Source organism: Diospyros lotus, chromosome 4 (genome assembly GCF_014633365.1).
Source record: "Diospyros lotus cultivar Yz01 chromosome 4, ASM1463336v1, whole genome shotgun sequence".
Lineage (NCBI taxonomy): Eukaryota > Viridiplantae > Streptophyta > Magnoliopsida > Ericales > Ebenaceae > Diospyros > Diospyros lotus.
Genome location: NC_068341.1, coordinates 18,562,039 through 18,580,704, shown reverse-complemented (window position 1 = coordinate 18,580,704; position 18,666 = coordinate 18,562,039). Strand labels below are relative to the sequence as shown.

General features: G+C 42.6%; 2 protein-coding genes across 4 annotated transcripts in view; one reads left to right on the top strand and one right to left on the bottom strand.

Annotated features, from left to right (window-relative positions):
• The first annotated feature begins 5,257 nt into the window (after positions 1–5,257).
• Positions 5,258–7,400, top strand: LOC127799558 (peroxidase 12-like). Its single transcript, XM_052333694.1, has 3 exons — positions 5,258–5,644; positions 6,263–6,460; positions 6,609–7,400. Exons 1-3 carry the CDS (start codon positions 5,351–5,353, stop codon positions 7,239–7,241), a joined length of 1,125 nt encoding a protein of 374 aa, XP_052189654.1. The 5' UTR covers positions 5,258–5,350; the 3' UTR covers positions 7,242–7,400.
• A 636-nt stretch (positions 7,401–8,036) lies between these two features.
• The window catches only part of LOC127799559 (uncharacterized), a 26,169-nt gene continuing 15,539 nt past the window's right edge, over positions 8,037–18,666 (bottom strand). For all 3 annotated transcript variants that reach the window (XM_052333696.1, XM_052333695.1, XM_052333697.1), the window contains exon 7: positions 8,037–8,443. In XM_052333696.1, coding sequence (XP_052189656.1) covers positions 8,267–8,443 — 177 coding nt within the window. In that variant the 3' untranslated portion in view covers positions 8,037–8,266. The remainder of the gene's footprint in view (positions 8,444–18,666) is intronic.

The following is an 18,666-nucleotide window of genomic DNA, read 5'->3' as shown; positions in this document are numbered from 1 at the left end:
GCATGATGATCCTTCCAACCTTGAGCTTCAATGTAAGGTGGCGAAGTTGAGGAAATTTGCCAATTTCCTTAAAGATGCCGAGAGACAATTCCTTGGGCATCTTGCCAAATGCAAATACATCATCAGCAGCGACAAATGCTCCAAATTTTTTCATGCCCTTGTCAAGAGGAATGCCAACAGAAACTTTATCGCGTCTATCACCAGGGAGGATGGTTCAATCTCCTCTTCTCAACAACAGGTGGTAGATGAGTTCTTGATATACTACAAAAATCTGCTCGGAGTTTCCAGCAATAGTCAATCGTTAGACTGCAGTGTTTTTGCTTCTAGTCCATGTGTTTCCTCTGAGCAAGCAGCTGCCCTTGCCAGGCCCATTTTTATTGTTGAAATTAAGGAGGCTCTGTTTAGCATTGGAGATGATAAATCTCCTGGGCCCGATAGTTTTTCTTCTTGTTTTTTCAAGAAAGTGTGGCCCACAATTGGTGATAATTTCTCTGAGGCAGTCATGGAATTTTTCAGCTCCAGTTCCCTCCTCAAGCAAATCAATCATACTGCCATTGTTCTCATTCTGAAGTCCTCCCATTCTCTTTCAGTTGGAGATTTCAGGCCTATATCCTGCTGTAATGTCACCCACAAAGTCATCTCCGAGATCCTGGCTGCGAGATTGGCCCCCGTTATGAATTCCATCATTGACCGTGCTCAGGCAGCCTTTATCGAAAGGAGGAGCTTGGTTGAGAATATCCAACTTTCCCAAGAGCTTCTCAGGAAGTATAACAGAAAGCGAATCTCTCCACGTTGCATGATCAAAGTTGATCTTCGTAAGGCTTTTGATTCCATCAATTGGGACTTCCTCGAGGCTACTCTTATTGGCTTGGGATTTCCCCATCAGTTTGTTGTGTGGGTCAGGCAGTGTGTCACATCTCCTTCCTACTCTCTTGTTATAAATGGCAACTTGCAGGGTTTTTTTAAAGGAAGAAAAGGGCTTCATCATGGTGACCCTTTATCCCCTCTCTTATTTGTGTGTTACCTTGATTATCTTTCCAGGGCTATCAAAGTTACAACCAGCAATTTCGAATTTAATTTCCATCCCAAATGTGGAGATCAAAGGATCACACATCTTACTTTTGCGGATGACATGCTGCTCATGGCGAGAGGGGACCCCATCTCTATTAAAATCCTCATGGACTGCCTCAATGGCTTTGGGGTTGTTTCAGGCCTCACGGCCAATACTCTTAAATCTAGCCTTTTCTCTGCCAGCATAGTGGGTCCTGATTTAGAGATTATCCAAAGCCTTACAGGCTTTCCCAGTGGGTCCATGCCTTTCTGATATCTTGGAGTCCCTATTGCTGCTCAAAAGCTTAAAGTCTCCCATTATGCCCCGTTTGTGGATAAAGTGGCTACCTACATCAATGTTTGGTCCTCCATTACTCTGTCTTATGCTGGCAGAGCAGAATTAATTCGAGCAGTGCTTCAAGGAGTCGAATGTTTTTGGCTCTCCATCCTGCCTATTCCTTCTGCGGTTATTGTCCGTATTGTCTGTTTATGCCGCATGTTCCTTTGGAACTCCAAGCACTCACTTGTTCCTTGGAAGGATGTTTGTTTGCCTAAGAAGGAAGGGGGCCTCGGATTCAAGGATATCAAGGTGTGGAACCTTGCTCTTCTTGCTAGAACTCTATGGGACATCCATCAAAAGAAAGATTCCCTATGGGTCCAGTGGGTCTCCCATGAATATCTTAAGGGGCAATCCGTTTGGGCTTGGTCCGGCAGAAGGGATGACTCCCCTCTTCTCAAGAAACTCCGCTGGATCAGGGACAAAATTTTGCTGGAAGCTAGGTCAAATGATGCTGCCATATCTCGGTTATCTTGTTGGACCAACAATGATCGTTTTTCCATCTCATCCGCCTATAATTATTTCCGTGACAAAGGCCTTTTGAGGGTCTGGGCATCTAATGTGTGGCACCCGAGTGTTGTTCCAAAGCATGCTTTTGCCCTTTGGCTTGCTGCCAAATCAAGGCTGCTTATGAGGGACAAGTTGCTCTATCTTGATATTGACAGAAACTGCATTCTTTGTGGGACTGTTGTGGAGACCAACAGCCATCTTTTCTTCTAATGCCCTTTCAGCTCATCTATTTGGGGCATTATCCGTGAATGGCTGGGCATATCGAGGCTCATGAGCACCATTCCTAGTGCTTTAAAGTGGTTAAAGAAGGAAGCTCGAGGATCGTCGTGGCAAGCCAAGGTCAAGAAGATTGCTCTTGCCTGCACCGTTTACTATCTTTGGAACACCAGGAATAGGAAGATTTTTGAAGACCATAGGCCTTGTATTGACACTGTCATTTGTAGGATCAAAACACAAGTATACAGAGTCACTTTTTCTTTGTATCCTCATGTTTTGATTCATTTTGAGGCCCTCTCTTTGGGTCAATGATTGTATCCCTGGGTATGCCCAGTGTACTTGTACAGTTTCTTTTGTTCTTTATACATTTATCGTTCGATAAAAAAAAAAAAAAAAAGTCTCCCAGTGCCTTTGGGAGTATCTAGGTGACTGTGTCCCCGGGAGACCTACTAGGACGGTCTACTAAGGTCTTAGCAAGTTTCTGAGGACTAGACTTCAAGTCTTTCTTGACTTTGTCGATTTGCAACATTTCTCGTTCTGGCTATTGTTATTTTGTTTTGACTTTTAGATCTAGTTTTCACATATGATATTGACAAAATACAATAATAAATTTATAATTATAAAAAAATCTTTTATCGATCTTTGAGAGAGTTATAAAACAGAAGACAATTAGAAGGGTGGGTGTTTCCTTCAGAGCCCTTCAGTGCTTAAATTAGTTCCACTGGAAGAAGATGCAATCTTAGCAGTAAAAGTGTAGTCTCAATAGAATTCTGATTGTATTTTGGTCGAATAGATCACTCCCTATTTATAGAGATTGAAGTTGACAGGTGGAAGAGCATTCATCTTTTTTGATATCATTTATTCCAAATTTTTAATTAAAGATATCAAAGGTGAGTTGGCGCATTTTTAACGAATCATAACTCTAAAAGTCCCTTAGAGACCATATCTTTGGAAACCGAGAGAGACTACTAAAAAGGTCTCCTAGGGGGTACTAAGGAAAGGCTTCTAGTTAGGGTTTCCTGGCGACTACTTGGTTAGAAATGCCTCATAGGATTTCTTCTCTGGGCTTTCTCCTTTAAGGCTTACCTCAGGCGGGTACCTTTTTTTGGGCACATCAATAATAATGGAAAAATTCATTATTTATCATGTATTTCCGAGTAATATCTCATTCACATTTTTGTGCACCACACGTATAATTGTTATAACCTCAAATAATCTTATTTAAGAAATGTAATAGGATACTATTTAATCCCATCATTAATTATTTGATTTCATCCTTAACTTGATCTCATCACTACTTTAATTTAATTGACAAATCAATCAAATGATCAATTAAACTATACAAATAGCCTCATACGTGAAATTTACACAAGTCAGTCAGTTTGGTAAGAAGACAAAGCTTTTCATGATCAAAGTCCGAACAATATTGGACGAGACACGAGACAAGGGCCACTTAGAAGCAAGTTTGCCTTTGATATTTTGACCCATGCACCTAACTGGTAAAAAGGAATATTTTCCTTGATTTATATTCCATGTATTTGTGTTTATCCTCCAATAACCTATTTATAATTTAGATGCTTACTATTTTTCACTATAAAACTTTTCCTTTTTCCTTGATACAGCGAATGATGCTGTAATTTTAAAAGCTCAGAGATAGAGTAGAGCCCAAATCCAATTCGCTGCGTCAAATCAATAACTTAATATAATGATAGTTAAATATTTTATTCTTTATCTTTGTATATGAAAAACAAGCATATATAGAATATTATGAAATAAGTGCAACAATCAATTAATTACAAGAACACCAAAAAAATTACATGAAAAATCCCCTCAATGCAAGGAATAAAAGCCACAGGACCAAAGTTCACTCAAATCTTCTACTATCAAACAAATAATGGGAATACACGAAAGTTTTTTCTCTCGGTGTCAATAACTAGCGACACATAATAATATCTCCTCAAAAATAACCATTCTTGAAATCAAACAATTACAATAAGAAATATGAGAGATCTCATCTAGGAAACTCAACAATTACTGTAAAAACTTGTTAACAAAGAACTCCAAAACTGATCTCTATCGTTCAGATTGTAGAGTCGTGCATTGTGAACACACTAACTAAATTTCAGCCAAATCAAATGACGAATGGAACCCCATAGAGCCTCTTAATCAAAACCAGACTGCACATCTGTTTTAAAATTCTGCACTTTTCTTCTCATTTTTTCTTGGTGTGTATGGCCACAACATTAGAAAGGGTTAAAACCCTTTAATACTTAATACTTTTTAGGACAAAAAAACCCTAGATATTTGATTTAAGCCTAACTCATATGGGTTTTATTTTATTAATTAATGATTAAGTAGTAACTAATGGGCCATCTCCAAGAAGGAGGAAACCCAGCCCAACAGTTGCCAGCGGATTCAAGTCGAGCTTAGATTCAGTTCATTTGAGAGAACCCAACTCGGAACTCATAAATATCCAAGGGTGGTTAAGCTTCTCCCCTATTTTCTCATTTTACTCGTCTGTTCCGTTACTCGTAGCAGGCTGCGTCTTATCTTCATTTGTGGTTTCCCGACGATTTTTGCTCTCTGTCGAGGCTAACTTGAGCCTCAGAGTCCCCCTTCTGAGGGTAGTCCCCTTCTGAGGTTAACGTTTGAGAATTGCATACTGTTTTTGTGAAACTTTCTTGAGCCCCTAAAAAAGTTATTTTGTGGTAACTTGGTTTGTAATTTCATTGTGATAAGATAAAGCCTTAAAATTTTGTTTAATAATTGAATTTTTGGAACATAAAAACTCTAGCAACTCATTGAAAACGTGGGTACTGTTTTTGTGAAATTTCCCTTAGAAATAATTATGAGGATCCACAAACTTGAGTTCATTTTTATTTATTTGTTTTTTTACTCCAAAACACAAACTTTTCTCAAAAAATGATACTAGATTCGTGATTTGTGTACAAGTAAGATTTTATTATACATGAAACTAACTAGCAAGATAAATCTTTAGATGTATAAATAGGGGAGAAAGACTGATTTAGCCCCTAAAAGGAGTGGAGTGGAGCAAACGAAAGAAGCACGTGATCCTCATTGTGAGCTCTCTCCTCCATTATTGAGAAGAGTCCAAACAACGGATATAAGACCCACACCGCGATGAGTCGATGACCAGTTTGTGCTGTGGCCAGCACACGCAACGCAGGCAAAGCCAGCCAGCCCCCTTTTTATCTTTTGAGCATTTTACATTTAGATATGTATAGCTTACCAGGCTGTGGAAAAGCTGCCATGGCGGTGGAGGTGGCGGTGTTGGCTGCTCTGCTGTTTTCGTCTTTGAATTGCTTCGTCTGCTTCCAGCAGCAGCAAGCTGAGGCTCTACAGTTGCAGACGCTGCCGCCTTTGTTGGAAGGTCTGGAATGGGGTTTCTACGAGAGCAGCTGCCCCGACTTGGAGTCCATTATCAGGACGGAGCTCGCCCAGGTCTTCGCTCAGGACATCGGCCAGGCAGCCGGCTTGCTCCGGCTACACTTCCACGACTGCTTTGTCCAGGTAGACTTTCTTTTCATTTCCTTGTTTTTTTCCTCTTAAATTTAAATTATTTTAATGGGTAGCTTTTTTTTTTTTTTTTTTTGCAGTTCATTGTTAAGAAGCTACATCAATTTATTTATTTATTTTTTCTTTTTGAAATTTTTGTTTTGGGTTTTGTTTTCATTTCGTTTATTATCCAAAATGGGAAGCATGTTTTGGGTGGCCACAGTTAAAAAAAGGACATGTTTTGTGCAATTAAGTGTAGATCGTAACTTTTTTGAAGTTTAATGCATCATGATGTTATCTACATTTGATATAAAATTAAAAATTCAAAATAATACTTTCTAAAGTTTGCTATAATTGATAATCTCATCAAAATTATGACCTTTAATTTCAAATGTGAAACAAAAATTTTGAAAACTGCAACCCAACATATCGCAAGAAATCAATCGTTGCTTAATTCAGAAGAAAATTGGTTTCAAACACTCTTGAGACAAGTTGTCATTGTTTTTAAAAGCAAACTAAACAAAAGGTAGACTTTTACTACATGGGACGGGACGGGATGGGATGGTAACCATTTAGTACAAATAAATGGTTATAAGCCAATCAATGCAAGCATTTACTTGGTGCTGGGTGTAGGGATGTGACGGATCAGTGTTGATAGATGGATCATTCCGTGGTCCAAACGAGAAGAGCGCAACCCCAAACCAAAGTCTAAGGAATGAGTCATTCAGGATCATTAACGACCTCCACCAACTCATCCAGCAACAATGTGGAACCTGCGTCGTCTCCTGCACTGACATCGTCACTATCGCTGCTCGCGACTCTGTCTACCTGGTTGGTAACCACCCATCTACCCCTCCCAAAATCACCTCCATAATTTTATGTTACACTTTCAACAAAGCGAATACTTTTAACCAAACTATTATCTCTGAAAGAAGGCATATGTTTGTTTATTTTATAAAAAATAAAATAAAAATTGCAGTCAGGCGGACCAGACTACCCAATTCCACTGGGGAGAAGGGATAGCCTCAGCTACGCCACTAGAGACGAGACCCTGGCGAGCATCCCGGCCCCATCAGACAACACCACGGTCCTCCTCTCCACGTTCGCCTCCAACAACCTCAGTGCCACTGACCTTGTGGCCCTCTCCGGCGGCCACACCATCGGGCAGGGCCACTGCTCTGCCTTCGATGACCGTCTCTACCCCACCCAGGACCCCACCATGAACTCAACCTACGCCGACACCCTCAAGGCCGTGTGCCCGGTCCTCAACTCCACCAATGCCACCGTCCTGGACATCAGAACTCCTAACGTATTCGACAACCAATACTTCGTGGATCTCGTGAACAGAGAGGGCCTGTTCACCTCTGACCAAGATCTGTACACCGATAATCGGACTCGGGACATTGTCGAGAGCTTCGCGGCCGACCAGGACCTGTTCATTCAGAAGTTCGTTGAAGGGATGATCAAGATGGGCCAGATGCAAGTGTTGACAGGAACAGAAGGCGAGATTCGAGTGAATTGTTCTGCGATTAATGCAGCTAGTCCGCCTGCAAATCCGCCCTTGGCATCCGTTGTTGAAGTGGAAGAGGAGGCAGCTGCAGCAGAATTCTAAGGGGTGTTGGCTGGTTGGTTTTCCCTTGTATTTTGGGCAGTGTTTGAACCATCACTGTATAAATAAGCTGGCTCCTGGTCAGCTCTCTAATTGATCTTTAACTATGTAATTGATGGATGCTCTGGGCTTAACAATGGGCTGTGCACAAAAGTTCTCATTTGACACACGGATTGCATAGAGGTGGACTCTGCTCAAACCAAAACACACCCTAAAATTTGGTATGAATACAAGAAATATTTTTCGTATTTCAAAACTTACATTCACTACTACTGTTTTAAAGTTGTATAAGATTACACTCCAATTAAATTTACGTTGCTTTGGATATCCTTGGCATTTTATATATTTGCATAGATTTCTTATCATCTGTTTAACATAAGAAAGGTTTACGTAATTTTCGGAACACGAGATACACAATAATAATTTAGTGAAACCTTGGAGGTGCTGACTGCAATTTATTCTTAAGGAAATGGTACTCTGCAACGCCCAATGAAGAAAAATCTACCCCGATCCAGCTGCCATGCCAATACCTAGCCAAGAGAATGGTATTATACAAATGCTATACAAACGCCATTGATCAAGAATGTTAATGTTTTACAGTAGGAAGTCTAAAGATACCCTTTCCCTGTCTTCAAGATAAGAGATAATTTGGAAAGCTGAAAATTATGGAGAACGTTAACAGAAAAAAAAAAAAAAGCGTCATTTTCATTTAAACATTTTTCATGCAAAAATGGCCTCAATCTAGCCCGTCCCAATATTCCAGAACAAAAGGTAGATGGGACGTGAAAAGCATTGAGATGATGGTACAATTCTTTCCATAAGATGAGATTGTGAACCCATTTTTTCCACATTTAATGTTATGCTAGCAATTATATATGTTTAAGGCTGTTGAATAAGAAAGCAAATAATAGTGCTTATTAAAGCAAATCAAACTATACAAAACCAATTTAATACAAAGTATGAAGGGAGGAGAAAGACTGCCTTTGTCATTGACTGGATAACGGATTGCTCGAAAGAAGGCTTTGGAGTTACTGGAGTTCACAGCAGTGTTTATCTAGAAATGCCTGAGCCAGATTGCTGAAGGTTACACTAACTGCACCAGCTGCAGCATACCTTTTCATGACATCCACCACCTCAGGCCTCAATATCCCTTCCTTGTTTGAAGCATTGCAGAGATAATACAGAGCCCCAATGGCATAGCTTACCTACATATTAAAACCATGGATGGATTTAATTTCCAAGTGATCTTTTATATATTTACTACTAAGTACTCCCTTAGGATCCATTCAGTGGAGGTGCCATTATATAATGTGAACAATCAAGAAACATCATGTTGGAAAAATTAATACAATAGAGAAGAGATAAACCACATGATGGATGCATGGTAAAATTAAGCAAGATGGGTCTAAGAACAAACAAATTGATGAGATTACAAGGTGGCGCCTTTTGACGATGAAATGAGGTTGAATTTAAATTCTAGGGGGCAAGGGATGCCAGGTGGAGAAGATAAAGGAAGACATAAAAGGTGAATCCAGTGCACTCCTGCATTACAAGCCCTAGGAAAAGTCAATTGTACACAACCTTACCCTCAGTTAGAAAAGAGGTTGTTTCCTGACTTGAACCTATGACCTCCGGGTCGTACAACCTTACCCTTAGAAAATAGATTGTTTCTTGACTTGGACCTGTGACCTCCAGGTCACAATGGAGCACCCTTACCGTTGCACCAAAGCTCTCTTTCAACAAAAGATATTGACAGCAGCCAGCTTGATTCAACCTCATAGAACCAAGAAGTCCTGGAAGAAGAAGACCAGCCACCAGCTGCAATACGAAGAGGCAGAAGAGAAAGGAAGGTACCAGCTAGGTTGCTGGATTAGAAGTTCAAACCTTGTGAACGTTTGTGGTCCTGTTTTTGTAATTGTCAAATTCCTATTATGCAACTTGTGATAATTGTAAACTCTAGCATGAATAATAGAAAACAGCACATGGCCATGAGAGGAACCATGCGATCATTTTGGCGCTAAAATGTAAAGGAGATATGAGGAGGAACCTAAGAAATAGAAGGATCATGCATCCAATTTCCAGATAATTCTCTTCTTCTCTCAACTCTCTGTTCTCATCACTTTCCTTCTCCTATTTCTTCCCTATTCTCAGGGGTGATCACTGTCAACTCAGTGAATTCCTATCAATGATGCTTTCGGAGATGCAACCTGATCTATGACGCCATGGCATAAGGTATGCTATTAAGGCCACTGAACGGAGCAAGCACCTGTGTCTGATCATGGAGAAGGTCCAGTTGCAGTGTGCAAAGATAAGAAATTCAATCCTGGCAGAGGTGCAATCTCTACAAACTAATACAAAGAATCGAATTCTGGCATAAGTGCAGTCTCGCAAGGCTACTATTGATAACAGAGTGGTGCAATTACAGATACAAGTCCAGGAGAGCTTCCCACTGCTCTTCAACTGGATGACACAGACCCCAACAACCCAATTCAACCTGAGATCTGAACCACAGATCCCAATGCTACTGTGACCAGAGCATCTTCTTCTCATGGGCCTGCTCCAGAAGCACCAATGAATCCAAATCTAAATGGGAATTTATTTGCTCTACATCAGATTGAGATTGGCAACTTTGCAGATTCGGGAATTCCTCCATCTATCCTTGTGGAAAGTCCCTGGTCTGATGGCCAGGATCCATCAGAGTGGATCTTCAAAATTCATAAGTACTTCAACTTCTATGCTATTCCTGAAGAATTGAAGCTAGATCTGGTTTTCTTTTCACATGGAGGCCAACTGATAGTTTGTTCCAATGGATGCAGTATAGCAACCGAGCATCTAGGCAGAGTTTGAGAACTCCATAATAACAGGTTTGGCCCAACTGCCTATGATGAAACTAGAGGGGCTGTCAAGATTAGTTCAAACACTCTGTGCTGGACTACCAGGCTAAGTTTGAGGCCTTATCAACTAAGGTGGTTGGATTACCCCCGGATTTCCTGACAAGTAGTTTTATAGCTGGATTGAAACCAGAGATCCAGAGAGTAGTATCTCACCAACCCACTACCCTGACACAGGCCTTTGGCCTAGCTAAGCTCCACAAGGACAAGTTCAAGCCTTTTGTGTTATAGGTTATTTCTGTTTTTTTGGGGGTTTTTTATTCATTATGGGGCTTAGGCCCAATAGGGTATTTCCCAGGGTTTTCTTGTTCTTCCATTAAGAGAGAGAGAGCTGCTAGTCTTATTATTCTGCTTGTACTCTACTCCATTGAATAAAAAGTGTTCCTCCAATGTTGCCCATCTTCTGAAGGCAGTCTTGCACACATCCCTCTTGAGTGTAACCTGACCCAAAGAAAATTGAGGCAATGCAGGTCTGGGCCCCATTTCCAAGCTTAGCAAGTTTGCCCACTTTGGACCTCTTCCAAAACACTACACAACCATAAGGTGCCCCAAGTCTTTATCCAAATAGTGATTAAGGTCCATGGCTTCCCTAAAAGTATAGTCAGTGACAGGAACCACTTGTTTCTCAGTAAATTCTGGCAAGCACTTTTCAAACAAAGTGGAACTTACTTGCACTATAGTTTATCATATCACCCTCAATCCAATGGACAAACAAATGTAACCAACAGAATTCTAGAGTTCTACCTCAGATCCTATATCAATGAGGTCACTACAGATTGGGTGTAGCTACTACCATGGACTGAACTTTGGTACAACACCTCCTACCAGTCAGCTATCAAGATGACTCCCTACCAGGCCCTATTTGGGAGAGAACAACCAGGACTAGTGGATTATGTGAAGAATGGCACAATGTTGGAGGCAGCTGAACAGGTTTCACTCCAAAGGACTAACCTGCTACACACACTAAAAACAAACCTTCAAAGAGCTCAACAAGCCATGAAAGAGCAGTATGACAAACATAAGAGAGCAGTACAGTTCTCTGCAAGGGATTGGGTATGGGTGAAGCTTTAACCCTACAAGCAGCATTCTGTGGCTCACAGGGGGCACCACAAACTTAGCGCCAAATACTATGGGCCTACCACATTGACAAAAGAATTGGTTCAGTAGTGTGAGATTTATTTTTATGTCATGGCTTATGTCATGACCCATTTAGTATTAGTATATATAGGTGTACAATCTGTTGTTTGAGTGAGGAATTTATTTCCTCCAACTAGGGTTTCTCTCTCTCAAGTTCTTTGATTCAACACGGTATCAGAGCCACCATACAAACCCTAGTTGCAGCCACAGCTCCACCGCGCCTACTTGCTGCCCCAATGCTGCCTCAGCCATGCCACTGCCAGTCTCCTCCACCAGCTCCGGCATGCGTTCCCTGCACCTCTGGCCTTCTCTCCAGCAGTAGCCGCTTCCTCCCCAGCCTCCAACTGCCTAACGGCCATCACAGACCGCGCTCGCGGCCGTTGACCCCATTGTCGTACAGCCTCCAACTGTGCAAAGCTTCACAGCCATCGCATGTTCGTAGCATCGCGCAATCATCAGATTCATTCACGCAATCTTCAAATCCATCGCACAATCATCAGATCTGTTCGAGTGACCACAGAGCCCAAGCCAATCCACCATCGGCCTTCCGCCGATCGGACATCGTCACCGCTCCTTCACCGCCATCACCGCTATTCCATCGTAGTCTTCTTCCTACAGCACCACTTCCCACCAACCACTCTCCAAATTGTTGTCGCCTCTAGATCCGTAGCCTCCAATTGATCTTCTACAATTTAGATTTGCCGCTGTCCAACGACCTTCAAATCTGCCCACAACAGATCTGCTGCCTTCAGATCTCTCGCCGGCCTTCATGAGTGGCTTCTCCAGCCGTCACAGTTCAGATCCAACCGTCAATCCATCAAATCTGGTTATCGAACCTCAGATCGAACCATCAGTCTTCAAATCTGGCCATCATTTCTCAAATCTGGTCGTCAATCCCTCAAATCCGACCGTCAATCCTTTAGATCCGGCCATCATTTCTGATATCTGACCATCAATCTATCATCTCCAGTCGTCAATCCCTCGTCATCTGCTCACAACCTCTCACTGTCGATCTATCCCTCTGACGCCACTGTTGACCCATTCTTTCCATCACCGGTCCACCTCTTCTCTGTCAGCGTCATCTCCTTAGTTGATTGTCAGCACGAGCTTAGATATCACGCTTGTTTCTCCTTCTAGCACGACTCTCAGATCTCGCAACCTCTTCTTCGGATCTTGTGCATTACACAGATCTCGCATCACCACTGCATCGTCGATCTGCCATCATCACCGCCTCCTTCCTCATAATTGTCTTCTACAACAACGCCCCCACGCGCCCTCAGATAAACTACATTTGTAACAAGCTTGACACATATGATATATATGTTCCATCTTGAGGAGTGTGAGATTTATCTTTATGGCATGGCTTATATCATTAGGATTAGCTTATGTCACGAGTCATTTAGTATTAATATATATAGGTGTACAATCTATTGTTTGAGTGAGGAATTTATTTCCTCCAACTAGAGTTTCTCTCTCTCAAGTTCTCCGATTCAACAAGTAGCTTACAAACTCCATCTTCCATCAAGCTCCCAAATTCACTGTCTTCAATGTGTCCTTAAATAAACCCCTCCATGGGATACTACCTACTGAGCAAACCCAACAACTACCAGAGGACCATTATGGCAACAAACCCCTCATCAAACTGTCAGGTCCCGAGGGACTGACTTAGGAATTTAGAGAGTGGAAAGGAGAAAACAGAAAGAATAAGGGAGGAGTAAGGAAGTAGAGAGAGAGAATTCAATGGAATAGTGATAATATTTCTCAATGCCAATAACGGAAGGGAGAGAATCCTTATATAGCTGGGATTCTCTCTCACAAGCTGTAACAGATTACAGCTATAGGGAATGTACAAGTTTGAATAGCAGCAACAAACTTTGTACTACTCCCTCAGCAGCTAACTAACTCTTGCCTAACTCGTCCCTCACTTACATTTTATTACAAAATCACCCTTATACCCCCACGGTACATGACATTACCCCGCCCATCAAAACATTTCTTGTCCACAAGAAATATGGAGAACGCTGGCCACTAGCGGAAACTGGTTCAGAATGTCCGGCAGATACTCCCACGTGTTATCTTTGAAGTGATGATCAGTCCATTTGATGAGGACTTGAGTAATTGGCGCACCTTGTCTGTAAATTACTCTTTTATCCAGTATAGCTATAGGTTCCCGGAGAGGAGCTTCAATGTGGGGAAGGTTTGGTAGGATAGAGCTTGCTGGTTGTGCCCCTACTGCTTTCTTGAGAAGGGAGATATGAAAAACTGGGTGTATATTGGATCCCTCTGGTAATTGCAAATGGTAAGCGACTGATTCTATTCTTGCAAACACTGGGAAAGGTCCATAGAACTTTGGATGCAATTTAGAGCTGGGATTGCGAAGTAGTGACCTTAGGTGTCCTGGTTTCAGCTTAAGATACACAACATCACCAACCTGAAATTCTCTTTCACTCCTCCTTTTGTCAGCAAATTGTTTCATCCGATTTTGAGAAGTAGCCAACTCTTCCTTAATCTCCTGCAAAGCTTGCTGCCGTTGCTGTAAGTATACGTCTAGGGATGCCACTGTTGAGTGATCAGCCAATGTTGGTAGAAGTGGGGGTTTGTAACCATAAAGGGCTTCGAATGGGGACCGTTTGATGGCTGAATGGTGGCTGGAATTATACCACCATTGGGCCAGTGGAAACCATTTGTGCCAGGTCTTGGGTTGAAGGAAACAAACACACCGGAGATACATTTCTAAACACTGATTAACCCTTTCGGTTTGTCCATCAGATTCTGGGTGGTATGCACTAGACATCTTCAGTTTTACTCCCAGCAACCCCATCAATTCCTTCCACAGCCGGCTAGTAAAAATTTTATCTCGGTCAGAAACTATGGCTTTGGGTGTTCCATGCAGTTTCAATACTTGGTCTAGGAATATTTTGGCAACCTCCTGGGCAGTATATGGATGAATCAGTCCCATAAAGTGCCCATATTTGATAAAACGATCCACAACTACCATGATGCAGTCTCGGCCTTCTGATTTTGGCAATCCTTCTATAAAATCCATTGAAATATCTTCCCATGGCCCCCCAGGAATATTTAGGGGTTGAAGCAATCCAGGTGGCGCTACATTTTCTGGTTTGCATCGCCTACAAGTGTCACACCTAATCACAAACTCCATAACATCCTTCTTGAGTCCTGGCCACCGAAAGAGTTGCTTAACTCGATGATAGGTGTTCACAATACCCGAGTGTCCCCTAGAGGAGAGGCGTGGAGTGCCTCTATAATTCTCTTTTTTAGAGCTTCCTCTTCCCCAATCACCAACTTCCCTTGGTGTCTAATCATCCCATTACTCAAAGTGTAGCCTGGTTTAGATAAAGGATCCACAGCCAGCTGCTGTAAAAGTTCTCGGGTTTTATCACTTGAGAGATAACTAGCAGCGATTTCTTAGCACCATTCTGGAACAATGGTTGAAATGGCTGTTGTACTTCCCTCTTCAAGACATCTGGATAGAGCATCGGCTGCAAGATTTTCTTTCCCCTTCCTATATTGGATTACATAATTCAAACCCATGAGCTTAGTCATCCCTTTGCGTTGTAGTTGAGTATGCAGCTTTTGTTGTAACAAAAATTTGAGGCTCTCATGGTCAGTCTTGATTACAAAGCTTCCTCCCTCAAGATAATGTCGCCATCTTTCCACCGCCATTAGCACTGCCAACAGTTCTTTCTCATATATGCTCAATCCGAGATGTCTTGGAGCAAGGGCTTGACTGAGGAAGGCTATGGGTCTACCGTCCTGAACCAGGACTGCTCCAACCCCATTGTTGCTGGCGTCAGTTTCTAAAATGAACGGTTTGTTAAAATCAGGTAATCCTAGAGTGGGTACTTCACCCATAGCCTGCTTAAGTTTGCAGAAAGCCTCCTCAGCCGTATCATCCCACTTGAATCCATCTTTCTTCAGTAGGTTAGTGAGAGGCCGACTGATTATACCATAACCTTTAACGAACCGGCGATAGTATCGGTTAACCCTAGGAATCCTCTCAACCCCTTCATATTTTGAGGCCGAGGCCAATTTACCATGGCAGTGACCTTACTTGGATTTGTGCTTACCCTTGAACCGGAAATAATATGCCCAAGATACTCAACCTGTTGCTTGGCAAAAGTACACTTTGACTCCTTAACATATAGCTTATTGATTCTAAGGACTTCAAAAGTGATTTTCAGGTGGCTTAGGTGTTGTGCAAAGGAGGGACTGTAAATTAGAATGTCATCAAAGAATACTGATGAATTTGCGCAAAAATGGTTCGAAAATTTTGTTCATTAACGCTTGAAAAGTTGCGGGAGCGTTGGTTAGGCCAAAGGGCATTACAAGGAATTCATAATGCCCTTGATGAGTGGTAAAAGCTATCTTAGGAATGTCTGTAGGCCGCATCCTAATTTGGTGATAGCCTGATCGGAGATCTAACTTGGTAAAAACTGAAGCATTGGTTAGTTCATCAAGGAGATCTTCCACAATTGGGATGGGAAACTTGTTCTTGATGGTCATAGTATTAAGTTGACGGTAGTCAACACAAAACCTCCATGACCCATCCTTTTTTTTAACAAGCAATACAGGTGATGCAAATGGGCTATGGCTGGTTTGGAGAAGGGACTTCTTTAGCATATCTGTTATGAGTTTTTCTATCTCAGTCTTTTGTCTGGGTGGGTAACAATATGCTCTTAGGTTTACTGGTTCAGTATTTGGCTTCAGATTAATGGCATGGTCATAGGGTCGCTCGGGAGGTAAGGAACTTAGTTCAGAAAAGAGGTCCTTATAATCAATTAACAGTATGTTAAGGGAGTCAAGTTCATGTACCTGCCATGGACTACGGGTGGTGCTGCTCAGTGCGCGCGCCCGCTGAAGTTCTTCTCCTTCCTCCCCGAGGGTAACACCCATGGTATGTATAGAAAATAGATGAGCCACCTGTGATAACTTGCTCTTGAGTATCCTTTGTAACCTCTTACCCGAGATAATTTTGCATACTCCCACCTCTGGTTTGCTCGTTAGAATCTTCTTGCTGCCATCTTTCTCAAAAGTCACTTCCATTTTGTTGAAATCAAAACTGATTGGACTGACTCCCTTCATCCAATCCACCCCCAGCACTACATCACAGCCTCCTAGTTTGAGCAACCTCAAATCAGTTGAAAATTTTTCTCCATTCATCTCCCAATGGAAATCCCTACAGGCGGACTGACTCAACACCTTGCTGCCGTTCGCTACTGTGACTGACAATGGCAATGAAGGACTGACCTTACATCCCAATTTTCTTGCCACAGCTTCATCCAAGAAGCTGTGAGTACTCCCACTATCGATGAGGACCATAATCGGATTGCTATTGACCTTTCCTTCAACCTTGATAACCTTACTATGGTTAACCCCCTTCAAAGCATGCAGCGAAATCTCTCCTTGGTCCTCCTTCTCATTTTCCGAAAGTTCTTCTTCTTCCTCCTTGTCCTCGTCTTCCCCTTCCAACAACAGTAGTTGCCTCTTGCACTTGTGGCCTACGAAATATTTGTCTCCACATTTGTAGCATAGGCCAGCTACGCGCCTCTGCTCCATCAGACTTCCTCCTTGGGCGGAAGCGGAGTTATTGGCCGGTAGAGCCAATACACCTCTTCCTTGGAACCACCTTCTCTGGGTGGCAACCTATTTCCAGCTTGCCAACCTCCCGTGATCACCCCTTTCGCCGAATTCCTTTGTTTCTTGGTCATGGCATCAACGATCATCTCCTGTAACCTTGCACTCTCGGCTGCCTGTTTCACCGAGTGCGGTTGCATCATCTTCACCATGGGTCTAACTTCATCCCCTAGACCACTGATAAAGCTCGAGACGTAATACTCCTCGGAAAGCTGAGGATTATGTATCATCATCAGCGATCTAAGCTCCTCGAATTTTTGCTGATATACCCGTATCGTTCCTTCTTGTTTGCGTTTGTTAAACTCTTCGATAATGTCCCGCATGCACTTATCTCCGAACCTTACACACAAATCTTCTACGAACACACTCCAAGGGCTCCCTTCCTTGACCGCGAGCCACCCTTGATACCAAGCATCTCCCGTATCATTCAGGTAAGCTGAAGCCATGGTGACTTTCTGCTGTTCTGGAATTTGGTATAGGGAGAATACTCGTTCGCACCTTCTCGACCACCATCTCGGATTCTCTCCTTCAAATAAAGGAATCTCAAGCTTCAGTGTGGGATAGTTCGGATGGTGTCGATGGGCCGTTACTCCGGGTCTCCGTTCCCTTACATTTTCTCCCATTGTGTCCGTATCGAACTCGAACTCCGACGCTCCTCTTGGTCGAGGTTCTACCCCTACTCCTGGAAATATGGCCTCCGTCCAGTCTCGCGGAGGAAATTCAGGAGATAGCCTCAGTGGCTGCTGTTGAGTGAACATTCGCACGATCATTTGCATTTGTTCCATCATTTGCTCCCGAAAGAGAGTGTTCTGCTCACGACTCTCCATCCTCCAACGTTCCATTGCCTGGTCGATTCTGGAATCGACTCCCGCTCCAATCGATAGTTCCAATGATGCCACTCGGTTCTGTACCTCCGCTATGGCTGTGTCGTCTGTTGTAGCTGCGTTAGCTGCGTTTCCATCTGCTTCATTCGTGTCCCGTCTGCCATGGTGGTTGCTCGTCGCCCAAGAAGGATGCTCTGATACCAGAATGTCAGGTCCCGAGGGACTGACTTGGGAATTTAGAGAGTGGGGAAAGAAGAAAACATAAAGAATAAGGGAGGAGTAAGGAAGTAGAGAGAGAGAATTCAATGGAATAGTGATAATATTTCTCAATGCCAATAACGGAAGGGAGAGAATCCTTATATAGCTGGGATTCTCTCTCATAAGCTGTAACAGATTACAGCTATAGGGAATGTACAAGTTTAAATAGTAGCAACAAACTTTGTACTACTCCCTCAGCAGCTAACTAACTCTTGCCTAACTCGTCCCCTCACTTACATTTTATTACAAAATCACCCTTATACCCCCACGGTACATGACACAAACCTGTTGCTATACTAAACACCAGAGTGATGTTGCATAAAGGTCTGGCGAGGAAACAGGTGCTAGTCCAGTGGCAGGGACTACCTCTGGAAGAAGCAACCTGGGAGGACTACCAACAGTTTATTTCCCTTCACCCCCATCTCAAACTTGAGTGCAAGTTTGATTTTGAGGGGGAGGCATTGATAGCAGCCAGCTTGATCCAATCTCACAGAACCAAGCAGTCCTGGAAGAAGACCAGCCGCCAGCTGCAATAAGGAGAGGCAGAAGAGAAGGAAGGTACCAGCTAAGTTTCTGGATTAGGAGTGCAAACCTTGTGAACATTTGTGGTCCTGTTTTTGTAATTTGAAAATTTCTTATTATGCAATTCATGATAATTGTAAA